This window comes from Ovis aries, chromosome 25 (assembly GCF_016772045.2).
Source record: "Ovis aries strain OAR_USU_Benz2616 breed Rambouillet chromosome 25, ARS-UI_Ramb_v3.0, whole genome shotgun sequence".
Lineage (NCBI taxonomy): Eukaryota > Metazoa > Chordata > Mammalia > Artiodactyla > Bovidae > Ovis > Ovis aries.
Window position 1 is genome coordinate 38160985 of NC_056078.1, and position 14880 is coordinate 38175864.

General features: G+C 40.9%; 1 protein-coding gene across 3 annotated transcripts; it reads left to right on the plus strand.

The window, feature by feature from the left end:
* The first annotated feature begins 204 nt into the window (after positions 1 to 204).
* GHITM (growth hormone inducible transmembrane protein) lies at positions 205 to 13935 on the plus strand. Of its 3 annotated transcripts, none has more exons than XM_042240824.2 (9): positions 205 to 490; positions 1825 to 1989; positions 2961 to 3060; positions 4545 to 4656; positions 5076 to 5217; positions 8294 to 8402; positions 9871 to 10059; positions 10505 to 10676; positions 12582 to 13935. In XM_042240824.2, exons 2-9 carry the CDS (start codon positions 1861 to 1863, stop codon positions 12664 to 12666), a joined length of 1038 nt encoding a protein of 345 aa, XP_042096758.1. In that variant the 5' UTR covers positions 205 to 490; positions 1825 to 1860; the 3' UTR covers positions 12667 to 13935. The 3 variants fall into 3 exon arrangements, with proteins under 3 accessions (XP_042096758.1, XP_011960820.1, XP_004021578.1); XM_012105430.5 differs by having other exon boundaries at positions 205 to 452; XM_004021529.5 differs by having other exon boundaries at positions 205 to 302.
* The last annotated feature ends 945 nt before the right edge of the window (positions 13936 to 14880 follow it).

A 14880-nucleotide genomic window follows, 5' to 3' on the forward strand; every position in this document is an offset into this window, starting at 1 on the left:
CGCCCTCTCTGCCCACACCCACAATGGACGTTGACTGTGACGCTCTCAACCGTGTCCACTGGCCCCGCCCCCTAACCCGGAACCCCTCCTTCCTACTATGCCCACCCTTCCGTTAGGGCTCCGCTCGTGATTGGCTGTCCGTCGTAGTGTTTGCCGCTTCTCCGGATGCTGCGTCACACAGTGAGCTAAAGAGACTGCGCGCACAGTCAGCAAGAGGTGGGCGGAGGGAGCGGGAGGTTTGGGTGCTCGAGTTTCACCGGCCCGGAAGGGGAACTGCGCGCTAGAGGTGTCCAGGGACTGAGGTACGGCTCCCCCGGGCCTGCAGGGACCGCGATACTCTGTACTACTGACTGTCAGCCCTCTGGGGCCGCTGCCGACGTGTGGGCAAGGTCGGAGGCTGCGGCGCTGCAGACTGCGTCACGGCCTGGCGGCCCGTCAGTTTTCTCCTGCAGGTGACCCAGTGGAGGAGGTGGCGGCTGCGGTACCTGGGGTAGGCGAGCAAGGGCTCGTCCTCTCTGCCCTCTTCTCGGGTAGCGAGGTGCTGATTCATTTCCGCGGCCGGGCGGCGCAGCCGCCGCTCTAGTAGATAAGGGGATCCTGAGTCTGCTGTGTTGTAGAAGTGGTGCGACTTTTGCTGCCCGGCTCTCATCCGAGTCTTGTGATAAGGATGAACTTTCTCTGAGGACCAAGCGCCTGAGTTCATGAATGTGCAGGGAAGCGTAAGGGCTCGGTAACATTACCCATTCTGGTAGCTAAGGCACCTGAGTTTCAGAGAACAAACCTGTGCACGAGGCCGCTTTTTTCTTATGGTAGAAGCAGAATTGCCACCTTGGAGGCCACTGAACTGGCATGCCTCTGTAGGTGTGTTGAGGACTGAGAGGCACAGCAGCTTTAGGCTGAGATGATGTAATGGCGTGAAAGTGCTAGAATGACATGGTATTTTCCCAAAGGATATTTGTCAGTGTTGTGTACCTCGCAGATCCCGTGACAGATCTGGAAATATACCTAGATATTTAAAAGCAAGGATTCTTAGCTTTCTTCTAGGAGTTAAATCATTAGAACAGGAGTTAGACCTAGAAGTCTACCTTTTTAAGAAACATCCCAGGTGGTTTCAGTATCTTGAATATTTTTATGTTTTGTTTCCAGGGGAAGTAGTACTTAGCATGGGCTTCCCAGGTGGCTCAGTGATGAAATATCTGCCTACCAATGCAGGAACCTCAGGCTCAGTCTCTGGGTGGGGAAGATCCTCTGGAGAAGGATATGGCAGCTTACTCCAGTATTCTTGCCTGGGAAATCCAGGACAGAGGAGCCTGGCATGCTGGAGTCCATGGGGTTGAAAAGAGTCCCTTGGACTTAACCAACTAAACAACAACACTTGGCGTGTTTGGTTTCCATTGATGTTTTTTTTAGCCCTGAAAAGCAATATGACCTTGAAGAGTTAATCATTTCTTATTTGGATGACATTTTTCCTCTGCTCAAAGTTACTATTAGCTCTCTTCTATAATTTCCCGCTGAATACTGGTGTGAATCTTCAGCCAAAACTACGTTTATAAAATATATCACACACCCTTTTACTTCTCTGTTAGCCACATAACTCGAACAAATTATTTCTCTTGTTACTGTTCCTGTTGAGATTTAAGCCCATTTTGGTGATCTATCTCAAACGTTTTGTAAGATGGATTTCCTGAACTAACAAGAAACAAGCAGAGTATTATTATTGATTTAAAACGTCTCTTGATCTTTTCCACTAGGAAATGACTGGCTTTTATCTCTTCTACATCCTTCCTTCAGTTGGTTAATGGATTATTTTTTGTCTGTCTCTAGCATTTCAGATCTGCTTGGTAAACCTGGTGCACCACCATGCTGGCCGCAAGACTTGTGTGTCTCCGAGCACTACCTTCCAGGGTTTTCCACCCAGCTTTCACCAAGGCCTCCCCTGCTGTGAAGAATTCCATCACAAAGAATCAATGGCTTTTAACACCCAGCAGGGTAAAGATAATATTTTTATATTGTCTGTTTGTCTCTATGCGCCTGGGACCTTTTTTTTTTTTTTTTGACAAAGCATGAAGCTCCCTACTCTCTCATTAGTGATTAACTGAAACAGCCCTGAAAAAGCCCCAAATCTGCACTCTTTCCCTATTGGCTTCTTACCATTCTGTTCTGTCCTTATCACATATGAAAAAGAAGCCCTATAACTTCTTTACTTACAGCTCTTGGAGTTTCTCATTCAGAGAATTTAGAGTAATTTGTGAAGGATTGAGAGCTATATGGTTCAACAAAGAAATCGTGGATCCTATCATCAAAAGCTTAAGACCCTGGGAATATTACCGGCTGGCTAGTTGCTAACCTTGTCATTTCAGCTCTTGCTTAGAGAGTGGTCAAATAAAATCTGTCAGGTTAAAGAGAAACCCATTTCCTTTTATACTAGATTTTTGCTCTAGCATTCAGATTAGGAGTATAAATTTTAAAATGTGAGTTAGACAGAAATGTACAGAAGCTAAGAGAGACAACTTTTTTCTTCTTAAATTAACTGTTTCACTGTTGGAAAAGCTGAAATACAAGCAAAGTCCTCTCTCCCTTTGGCTTTGTGTTGAGGGAAGAGTTGAGCCCATTTCCCAGAAGAGAAATGTAGTTAATAGTTACTGAATGCTTATCTTTTAAAAGTTAATGTTTAAAATGATAAGTCTAGAGGTATAAATAAAATTCATAGTTTATAAAATAAGTAATTCTGAAACTTGAACTCATTGTAATGAATTAGTGAGTCACTTCAAAGCTAGAGCACAGGTAGGGTCTACATTTAATTTTTTAAAGATTAGCTAACCTTCATTCATAGTGAAGTTACACACATAGAAAGTATCGAGTTACTTTTTACAGAGTTATCTAGAGTGTCGAGATCCTCTGTTTTATTGTTAACATTCTTTTATGTGGGTGGTATGTGTTTTTGTTTTCCTTTATGTCAGGAATATGCTACCAAGACAAGAATTGGGATTCGACGTGGAAAAACAACCCAAGAACTCAAGGAGGCAGCTTTGGAACCATCAGTGGAAAAAATATTTAAAAGTAGGTGGCAGCCTTTAGTAAACTCTTAAGAGGCCCATGAACAACCTCCTTAAAATGTGTGCAAACTTGTGCATATGTGCATCTTGTGAGAAGAAGGGCAGTCATCGTCAGGGATCTGATGACCCTGGAAAGATTGCTGCTTGGCTCTGGGCTCAGTGGTTCCCAGTCAGATTTCTTCCAGAAACAAATTTTACTTTCGCCATTTTTTTAAAGGATTATTAGTTATTATGCTGTAATCTGAAAGTTATAATCTGTTAATGAAGTTCATTTGAAGTTGTGTAGACTCTTACTCAGACATTATATTTGTATGTTTCAGGCCAAGAGTAAATCACCAAAACATAGGTGTTAATAAAAACCTGGTTGTTCAAGAAGGGACCATTTGGGGCCTCTCAGGAAGCAATACCTTAATGAAGTCAGTTTAGTTCATAGCTTGGCAACCTCAGAATTTTGATTGGTCATCTACCCAAAGTCAAAGAACACTACTTAACACCCTTGCAAAAGGTTAATACCTATCTTCCCTGACTTAAAATGGGGTTACATCTTGATAAACGCATCATAAGTTGAGGATGTTTTGAAGTTCAGGGTACACTTAATATACCTAACCTTCCGAATATCATAGCCTAGCCTACCTTAAATGTATTGAGAAAACATAACATTTGCCTAAAGTTGGGCAAAACTATTTTATACAGTGTTGGCTCCTTTCTGTGAGTTGTTGAATCCTGAAGGTGAAAAACAGACTTGCTGGGTGAGAGCAGAATGGTTATAAGTGTATGGGTGGTTTACCTGCACAATCAACTGGCTGACCGGGCACTGTGGCTTACTGTCACAGCCCTGCATCACAGGAAACTGTTACATTGCCTATCAGTAACCCAGGCAAAGATAAAAATCTAAAGTGCAGTTTCTGCTGGAATGCGTATTGTTTTTGCATCTTTGTAAAGTTGAAAAATCTTAAGTTGGGGACCATCTGTATGCAAATGGGAGAGAGCCCCATATGGCATTCCTCAGGGCATTTCTATTGGTCAGTTGGCCCTAGAAACCAAATTATATGAGTCATCTCAGTGCATAGTAACATTCTTAGTGAACAGACTTTGACTAAAGGGTGTAAGAGGTTCTTTGTTAATACCTCCATCCAGTTAAGAGTTGATAAATTGTTTCTTTCTCAGTACTCTTGAAAACAAGAGCACCCTCTTCCTTGATTCAGCTGCATAAACACTAATTACATTTTTCTTTGCTTATTTTTTTCTTGATTATCTTTGTTAATAGTACTGTATAACATTTGACTGAAAATGTTCTCATCTTTCTAAGAGTGCCATGAGAATATACATCTCTTATGAATAAAATAGTGTGTATCACAGAAGTACCCCTGCATCTGCAGATAACACTGCATCCTCAGATTTTGTTGGAGTGGAATTATAGATGAATTAAGTCTGATCATGCTAGTCAAGATGACAGTATCAATGTGCATCTCCTCCTGTGTTCCACAGTTGATCAGATGGGAAGGTGGTTTATTGCTGGAGGGGCTGCAGTTGGTCTTGGAGCTTTGTGCTACTATGGATTGGGAATGTCTAATGAGATCGGAGCTATTGAAAAAGCTGTGTAAGTAAATTGTTCCCAAACAAGTCTAGCCATAAAGCTTCCAGTTTTCTTCTCATCTTTATCTTTTGCCACTTTTGGAGTCTTTTATGTCCAGTGTTCCAACTGTGTGGAGATATGCATGAATAAAAACAATCTATGTCCTTGCCCCCTATTTATTCAAAGTAAATAGAAATCTTTACCGCAGTCATATGTGTTTAAGCAAGGAGAAAATGTGTTGTTTTATTATATACATGCCAAGTGCTTATATGTATTTTGTTACTTTTTATTGTAACTCCAACATACACATCATTTCCTAGATAATAGAATAAAATTTAGAGTAATAAAATGCTCTAAATTATCCAGGTCTCCCAGCCAGTAAATGATTCAACCAAGATTCACATTCATAATCCTATAAATTAACCATGTTGTGTTTCTTACAGAATTTGGCCTCAGTATGTGAAGGATAGAATTCATTCCACTTACATGTACTTAGCAGGAAGTATTGGCTTAACAGCTTTGTCTGCCATGGCAGTGAGCAGAACCCCTGCTCTCATGAACTTCATGATGAGAGGCTCTTGGATAGTAAGTCGGCTCGTTTTTGTTTTTCTTTCCCACTAAATAGCAAAAGGTTACATGAAAACTATTGGAGGAGGGGTATTAAGTGGAAAGAATGCCTTACTGTATATGTTTTTGTTCAGGTAATATATGAATTGTGGATACAGCTGAACAAAGTAGGGTATACATTCTTCGGCAAGTCGGGTATTATTCCATGTTGAATATGTATTTTAGTAGCAGTAAAGGTGTTGGAACTTAAACTTACAGGGAACATCCTACTTACCTAGTAGCAGATTTAAAACAGCTCTATTTTATAGAAGTTCACTAAAAAATAAGGCAGATGAAAATCTGTCTTAGAGATCAAGGAAAATAACTGTCACAAAAACCCAAGCTACTCTAAGAGTAGAATAATACTGCTACTGTTACTCTGGATTCTCCTTGAACCTATATAAGGCTTTATATTCAATGAGAGTTTCATTTCAGAGGACAGAGTACAGTTTTGTAAAACAGTTTGGAAAGAGGAGAGAAGATAGTTCCCACAATTGACTTTATAATCCCATTCAAGTGAACTTTGAGTGTTTGAGGTCTGGAGTGTAAAGAAGACACAATTAGAAAGGATGTGTTTGATTGCCAAGCTGAGGAGAGTGCCTAGCAGAGGCCGTCGCAGATACTGGAACAGCGAAAATATGATGTGTATTTGAGCTTTAAGAGCCAACATGGAAGAGATGAGAAGCAAGTGTACCAGCTGTGTCTCTTCAAGGGATGATAGGAGCCCAAACTAAAGCAGCAGTGTGAGACTGGAAAGGAAGGGGAGATGGGAAAGTTTATCTAATATACTTACAGACTTCTCATGGCAAATTCCCACTGATTCTTTCCATTCTTCTCTTGGCAACCCAGATCCCCATGACTTCCAAGTCTATAATATTTCCACTATACTTTCCAAAAGGACAACCATTTGCAGTTATCTAGCCATTTGGATGCTTGAGTATTAGGGTCTTGCTTCTCAGATGGGTGTAAGGATCTCCTAGCCTCGAGGTTATTGAAGGCATAGAATCAGCGTGTTGCATTCTCATCAGGTATGTCCGTTTTAATGAGGTAAACAGTTTAAAGCAGTGCTTTTATAATAAAGCAAACATGAAAGATTAAAATATACCAAAGAGTTTAACCCCTAAAATAAGACTTAAAGGAAGTGCTGGAACCATATTCTCAGGTGCCTGTAGGCATAAGATTAGTCCCACCTGCTGTTAGGGCTGCTTAAGTGAAATAGTTTAGAAAGCCAGACAAGGTGCTACAGAGATGAAGAAGCCTTTGGAAGGTGACAGGCATACGCGTGATGTCAAAGTACCAAGGACAAAGTCTGTGCTTTTGAAACAGAGTAGAGACATCTGCCGCTGCTTATAACAGCCATGGTACCTACTAAGAAAACTTTCTCAAGGAAGTAATCCTTGAATATGTCAGCCAGATAGGAAGAGAGGTATTTTTTGGCACAATAAACAGAATTAAAGAGGCAGGAAACTGGGATGTGTTTGCAGTATACCACTTCAGTGTAGCTGAAGTGTAGGGTATGGGAAGGTAAAAGGCAAAAAATGGACCTGCATCATGAAGGATTTTAAAAGAAAAATACACAATTACGTTAGATATCCTGAAAATGCAGAGATCCATGAAGTAGCTTTTAGTAATTGTTTCTCCCTTGGAAGATGTTGGAGTAGAATCCATTGTGCTATTGGGTATTATGAGTGAAGGCTTTCCCATTCTCAGCAAAAATAGCTGTTCCATTTACCTGTACTTTACCACAGGGTTGACCATTCAGATGTCCTTGGTTCAGGCAGATGAGGCAGATGATTGAGGCAGGCCTGGTATGTTACACGGGATTATTGGCATCTAGAGAAGTGAAGTGAAGTCGCTCAGTTGTGTCCAACTCTTCGTGACCCCATGGACTGTAGCCCACCAGGCTCCTCAGTCCATGGGATTTTCCAGGCATGAATACTGGAGTGGGTTGCCATTTCCTTCTCCAGGGGATCTTCCTGATCGAGGGATCAAACCCAGGTCTCATGCATTGTAGGCAGACGCTTTACCATCTGAACTACCGGGGCATCTAGAGAATGCCTTCCCAACTAAATGAACTCACTTTTGTTTGTTGGTTTGAATAGTTGGCCAAACAAAATGTCTGCTGCCTAATCTTGCCAAAGGGCTGCAAGTATGCAGTTTCTGCCTTAAATTTCCTGAAAAGTATCTTTCTTGCATTACAAACATTTCTTTCTTGTGCACACAGAATATATAAATGTGTAACAGTGGAAATCAAACATAGGCAAAGTAGAGGGATGAGGGCCAGCCAATTCAGCCAAAAAACTGGGAGGATAGAAACGAAGACTCTTATTTCTCGTCTTTTTCTTGTGCTCCTATTTTTCAAGTTTTCATTTAGAGAATAGAGTTTAAGGCAGTGTGCCATATATGTTCTAATTGGTATATCATGAGTAATTGTTTTTAATGTTAGTGTTATGCCAAAATAAATATAGTCTACAATAATTGTTCTGGGATTTTTAAAGTGGTTCTGTTACACCTCTGTCTAACAAGAATAAAATGTTTTAAAGATTAATTTTTACATCTTTATTTATTTGACTGTGGTAGGTCCTTGTTGCTGCCCATGGGCTCTCTAGTTGCGCATGCAGGGCCTCTCATTGCTGTAGCTTCTCTTGCTGTGGAGCACAGGCTCTTGGCGTGTGGGCTCGGTAGCTGTGGCTGCTGGGCTCTAGAGCACAGGCCTGGTTACCTCGCGGCATGTGGGGCACTCGCGGACCAGGGGTCAAACAGGCGTCCCCCAGCATTGCAGGGTGGACCACCAGGGGAGCCCAGAATAAAAACTCATTTACTTACAGTTGTCTGCAAAACTTTGTGTATAACAGTAGGGGGCACTCTTGCTAATTTGATCAAACTGAAGTAAGCACAAGGCCTTTTAATGTGCTAGAAAAAGAAAGGATTCTGTTTATTCTTCTTCATCTTTTTAAGCACAGTCTACTGGAAGGACTAACTGCACTTGGAACTCGTGGGTTCTACTTTGTTGTTGTGTAAGGATCGGCTTTCCTTAGTAATACATGTCTTTCAGACCATTGGTGCAACCTTTGCAGCCATGATTGGAGCTGGAATGCTGGTACAGTCAATATCATATGAGCAGAGTCCAGGCCCAAAGCACCTTGCTTGGTTACTACATTCTGGTATGTTGTTTTAAAATTGCTATTACACGGTCTTAAACTACCTTTTTTGATGGCTCTTCACAGTCGTAAATGACACGCACAATTTAATTAAGCCTCTGGTCTACTAAACACTGAGAGTTTCCTGCACTTATTCCTGGTTGTATTACTGCTCCATTCTGGCAAGTTAATGTTTCTGGTACTAAGACCATGGACAGCCCCAGTGTTACACTCTTCTCTGGTAATAGTCTAGATAGGCAGAGGTTTCTTTTATGTGTTTCGTCTAATACCAGGAGGATTTCAAGTCTGGTGCACATCACTTGAGAATTGTTCTTACTGTATATCTTTCAGAAAATAAAAAACTGAAGGTCTCCACCAGGGACAGAAGAAGTAAAAATAAGAGAGAGGTTTTTGCAGTAGAGTATAGGGAAGAAAAGAATCGAAAAGATGTTTGGAAATGCACTTCTAATTAGCTCTACTTCTGTACAGCTAATGTGACACCATTAGCTGGATCGACATTTAGATAGATCTTGACACGAAGTTACTGTAGGCAAGGCAGAGGCTGTCCAACCCTGGTATTCTGGAACAGTTTTAATATTCTTTGAGGTGTTTGTAATAGTCTCCTTCATTATGGAACGACACATGCTTTTCTACATAAAGTATTTTCTATGGCAGGTATCTGCCTCTGGGTTGAGTAAAGAGCCAGCCAGGTGCAGAACCAAAATGCTTCTTAGATGCATGTTCCCTGCCACAAAATAAGACAAATTCTATAAGCATTTCCATGAAACTTCCAGGGAGAGAGACCGAAATGTTTTCCACATGGGTTGGTACATGGAAATTAGGCTTTGGGCACCCAATATGATGAATCTCCAGTGTGAAATACAGCATTTACATTCATGTGCTGTCTTTGGGGGAATATGAGACAGCATGCCTTCCCAACCTTGGCTTTCAAGTCTCTCTCCCATTAGGTCTTAGGTAATTCAGCCATAGGTATTTTCCATGGAGCTTTACAGGATGGAACTTTAGTGGATGGGAGGGCAGTAATCCCAGTATTTTCCTTTAATACCAGTATCCTGCTTTTAAGAAGAAAATTATTTATAACATAGTATGCATTTGCTGCTTTTTAAAAAAAAGTTATTTTAAGCCTTTTCTTTATCTCATTTCTTCCAAATGTGAATGTTATTATAAAGACTTGGTAGACTCAGATCCAAATAATGAGCTACATTGAATTTGACAGAGTTACTAAAATTCTAGACTAGTGTTTATACTTGTGAGTATTGATTATTTGGCTAGAAATGGCGTTACTGTTGTGATTTAGAATTTGGATAGGTATAAGTTTTAGCTTAGGAGTTTTGTGGCTACTGTTAATAAAATAAGGAGAAAACTTTGTAGTCCTATTGTTTAATATGTTCAAAAGGCAGGTTAGTTAGAAGCATTTTGCTTTTGGTGGTTATGTAGTAAACGCTTAAGTGCCCACTTGCTCTTTCTCCAGGTGTGATGGGTGCTGTGGTGGCCCCTCTGACGATATTAGGGGGCCCTCTTCTCGTCAGAGCTGCGTGGTACACGGCTGGCATTGTGGGGGGTCTCTCCACCGTGGCCATGTGTGCGCCCAGTGAGAAGTTTCTGAACATGGGGGCGCCCCTGGGTGTGGGCCTCGGTGTCGTCTTTGTGTCCTCTCTAGGTAAGCCACTATGCTTTGACACTTGGTTCTTGGTGTCCTGAAATCATCTCACATACCCTGGTATTCTAATGGAGAGAATGTAGTCAGTGTCATTTTTAAAGTTGATTAAAAGGTATATGCCAGTTTGACTGGCTTTACTCCTTTGGCATAATGGCAGACCATTATTACTGGTTTAACCAAATACACCTAAAATGAAAAAGTTGGTCTGGAGAACATGAAAATTGCTCTGATGCAGGAACCTTCCAATTATGTGGGCAGGTGACCCATTGCAGGAATGAGTGTAATGGGTTTTGAACTAAATGTATTTAAAATTAGACAGTACACTTACTCAAATGTTTCCTTACCTGTGCAGTATACCAAAGAAGAAGATTTGTGAGTAATGTGATTACAAATCCCAGTTACAGAAAAATCCTTTCAAACTTTTTTTCCCGCGTTTTGATTTCAGGATCGATGTTTCTCCCACCTACCACTGTGGCTGGCGCCACTCTGTACTCAGTGGCAGTCTATGGTGGGCTGGTTCTTTTCAGCATGTTTCTTCTGTATGACACACAGAAAGTAATCAAGCGTGCAGAAGTGGTACCAATGTATGGAGTTCACAAATACGATCCCATTAATTCGTAAGTAGCCTTGACTGTCCTTTCTTCGTTGCATAAGGCTGTTTGTGTTGGCTTGGCCTGTTTTGTTTTATGAGTCTTAGTTTCCAAGGGCTGCTGGAACAAACTGTGTCAACTGGGTGGTTCATAGCAACAGAAGTGTATTCTGTTCCAGAGCCCAGAAGTGTGACATCAGGGCATCATGAGGGCTGGTGCCCTCTGAGGGTTCCCGGGGAGCATCTGGCCCATGCCGCCCTCCTAGCTTCTTGCCATGACCAGCCGTCCTTGGCATTCCTCAGCGTCTGCCGCTCTGACTCTGCTCCTGTGTGCATGTGATGTTCTCGCTGTATCTCTGTCTCATCAGTTCAGTTCAGTCGCTCAGTCGTGTCCAACTCTTTGCAGCCCCATGGACGGCAGCACGCCAGGCTTCCCTGTCCACCACCAAGTCCCAGAGCTTGCTCAAACTCATGGTCATTGAGTCGGTGATGCCATCCAGCCATCTCATCCTCTGCTCTCCCCTTCTCCTGCCGTCAGTCTTTCCCAGCATATTATGTCTCTCATAATGATGTCATATTGGACTAAGTTTCACCCTTCTCTAGTATTACCTCTTCTTAATTCACATCCTAATTACATTCACAAAGACCCGAAAATAAGGTCACATTGACAGGTAACACAGATTAGGACTTGAACATATCTTTTGAGTTCAGCCTGCAACAATGACTTTGTTGAATTTTAGTATTTTATTGCTATTAATGTTTGGTCTGGTCTCTCTCCTTAGTAAGCTATATGTACATGGAACATTTGATTATATTGCAACTAATTGTGATAATTAGGTGTGTATTCAGTTGATTCAGAGTATTGTACCTATTTTTTTAATTAGCCTTATAAAACTCTTGTCGGTAAGTTTTTTTGTAGTTTATATTTAACAGACTTTAAAAGTGAAAAAAAGATAGATTAGTCAAGTGTTGTTTTTGGAGAGTGTACATAATTGACTTAATTTTTTATAGAAAAGCCTGTTTTATTAAAAGTTGAGAACACTTCAATTTTAAATTTGTTATTAAAAATTGAAAATTCCATTTCAGAAATATTCAGCTTACGTGCTGATGTTACGTGTTGTATAATGATGGTGTTTGCTTTCCTTGGTGTCTCCACCAAAGTAAATTATTTAAGTAATTTCCGTGAGTTTTCACAGTGTCTATGACATTTCTAAAAGTAACTTATTTTTCTTTATTTAAAACAATACAATGATTTTTTTTTTAAGTGTTCCTATAATGCTTACAGATTTGTAGCAAGTTTCTTTGGAGGTGATGTGGGGAGGCAGTAAGGAAGTGTATTATATTTTAAAATGCCAGACTTGTGTCTAACACATTTTTGTAAAGGTGTTTCTTCGGTCTTGTTTTGATTAGTTCATTGTCTATCACCCTTTCTTTTCTTCTTTTTTTTAAACAAAATAACTGCACTCAAAGAGTACCAGAGAATATAAAGATTTTTTTTAAAACTGCCCTTCAACAAAGATTAATTTGCCAAAAGAAAATCTTGGCAGTTTGCTAGTCTAGGGCTTCCTTTTTTGTTGTTTAGTCGCTGAGTAGTGTCCCGACTCTCTTGCAGCCCCACCAGCTGTAGCCTGCCAGGCTCCTCTCCCTGGGATATCCCAGGCAAGAATGTTGGAGTGGGTTACCATTTCCTTCTCTAGGGAATCTTCCAGACCCAAGGATCGAACCCGCATCTCATGCATTAGCAGACAGATTCTTTACCGTTGAGCCACCGGGGAAGCCCAGGGTTTCTTTAGTTGACATCTTTTAAAAAATTTCCATTTCATATACCTAGGACACATAATCAGTATCGCTCTTTCTCTGCTTCATTAAGGAATAGTTTTTGTCATTGTTATAAGAACTGCGTCATATTTAATGGACATAATTTCTTTTCTAGGATGCTGGGAATCTACATGGATACATTAAACATATTTATGCGTGTCGCCAGTATTCTGGCAACTGGAGGCAACAGGAAGAAGTGAAGTGACTCGGCTTCTGACATCCTCAATACATCAGATATCTGGCTTGTTTAATAGGGGCAGATATTCATTAAATAGTTTGTACATGCAGCTTTCGTTGACGTTTAGAAGATAAGAACTTGCCATCGTGTTTCAGACGCTCCCGGGATGTGATGCTTCGGGTCTGCTTTTCTCCGGGAGAATAAATTCAGTAGTTCTCTTCCAGATAGCACGTGCATTTTCAATTCTTGTGTCTGAGTAATTCTAAAACGTTCAAATGATTGTGAAAACCAAGGTTTGTTTTGCAGGAATTTGAGTGTTTTATCTATTTTAAAATTTATTTGGTTTAGTGAAAGTTCACAAATTTGTGTACCTGCAGTTTCCTTTTTGGAATATGGAATATTAACAAGTAATGTCATAAGTGATGAAAGGATTTGTTGAAGGGACCAGAGAGAAGCAAAAGGGCGCCTGTGGGGTTTCTTTGAACGCTTAGCACTGAGGCGATGGCGGCAGGCAAGTCACGGAGTCTGCGCGTTGGGAAAGAAGGCATGGCTGCATCTGTGCTGAGCCTGCCAGACACGCTGAGCAGATAACAAAGACATGATTCTCTGGGCTCTCCTTACAGTACAGATGGGATCATGTTTGACTTCCTGTTGTCTCACGCTGTTAGGAGAGTTCAAAATGCTAACCACGTGGAGAATTCCTGTTATAACCTGTATGTTGTAAGTCTTACTTTTGAATCACCTGAAACAAAATATCCTTAAAACACTCAGGAAAAAATACTCAAAGCATGAATCTTTTTCCATCTTTAAGTATACAAATAGTATCTGCATAATTGCTGAAAAATTTTGCAAATATATTGAGATGCTTAAAGAAATGTATGCTTGCCTTTCTCATTTCTTCAAACTGTAAAGCTTTTATCAGAAAAACCTGTTTGTGATTTATACTTGAGATTATGGAAGTTTTTCGCTTTGATTTGATTTCTTGCATTCAAAAAGGAAGGCAAAGTGAGGCTTTTTACATGAACTGTATCGATCAAAAATGTAATGGAGAAAACACTTCATTAGCGTTTCCCCCGCCAGAATTTTCCTTCCCCATAGACCGTTATCTTGTGCCCTTTGTAAGTTTTTTGATACAGAAGAGTTATTTCTGGAAGTTCTTAGGGATGAGAAAAGTGTATGATTATTGAGATGGTCTATCAACAAATATTTATTACAGTGATCCAGAAAACTTCTAACCACCTCACTTCAGGATGTTTATTTCTGAATAATAAAGGCTCTAGTCAGATGGTGATTGGTATGTAATTTTTCCAACTGAACCTTCCATATGCATACCATTGAATAGAAGTTTTGTTCAAGAAAGCAAATGACTCTTACTGATACAGTATGTAGAGGAGTAGTTGTTTAGTCGCTAAATCATGTCCACCTCTTTGTGACCCCATAGACTATAGGTCACCAGGCTCGGCTGTCTGTGGGATTTTCCAGGCAGCAATACTGGAGTGGGTTGCCATTTCCTTCTCCAGGGTATCTTCCTGACACAGAGATCGAACTTGGGTCTTCCTACATGGGCAGCCGGATTCTTGACCATTGAGCTACAGTATGTCATGATTATAACCATGGTACTTCCAGCTGCTGCTGCTGCTGCTAAGTCACTTCAGTTGTGTCCGACTCTGTGCGACCCCATAAATGGCAGCCCACCAGGCTCTCCTGTCCCTGGGATTCTCCCGGCAAGAATGCTGGAATGGGGTGCCATTTCCTTCTCCAGTGCATGAAAGGGAAAAGTGAAAGTGAAGTCGCTCAGTCCTGTCCAACTCTTAGCGACCCCATGGACTGCAGCCCACTGGGCTCTTCTGTCCATGGTATTTTCTAGCCAAGAGTACTAGAGTGGGGTGCCATTGCCTTCTCCAGCTAGACTGCATTTATTTGAACCCTAGCTCCTCTTTATTCCTTTTGTGACTGCAGGCCTTTCTCCCCATTTCCTTGTCTGTAAAATGAAGATGACAACAGAACTACCTCGTAGGGTTAAGATGAAATGTACAGGCACTTAGTAACACTGTCTAAGCTTGACCTGCTGTTGCCGGCTGGTTTTGAAGGGATTTTTTTTTTCTTAAGATCTGTGAAACCTGTATTTGTTTTCCCTTGTCTATCTTGGTCTTAAAAGTGTAATCTTACAGGTTGTGTTGTTAGCCATGTTTCAGAATTCACAGTTTATATTCAGGTTTGTATCGTACACAATGCA

Excerpts from the sequence above, each read along its gene's own strand:
- GHITM (XM_042240824.2), top strand. The coding sequence starts at position 1,861 with ATGCTGGCCGCAAGACTTGTGTGTCTCCGAGCACTACCTTCCAGGGTT. Across the intron at positions 10,060-10,504 it reads CGTCTTTGTGTCCTCTCTAG|GATCGATGTTTCTCCCACCT; the intron begins GTAAGCCACTAT and ends TTTTGATTTCAG. Across the intron at positions 10,677-12,581 it reads AAATACGATCCCATTAATTC|GATGCTGGGAATCTACATGG; the intron begins GTAAGTAGCCTT and ends TTTCTTTTCTAG.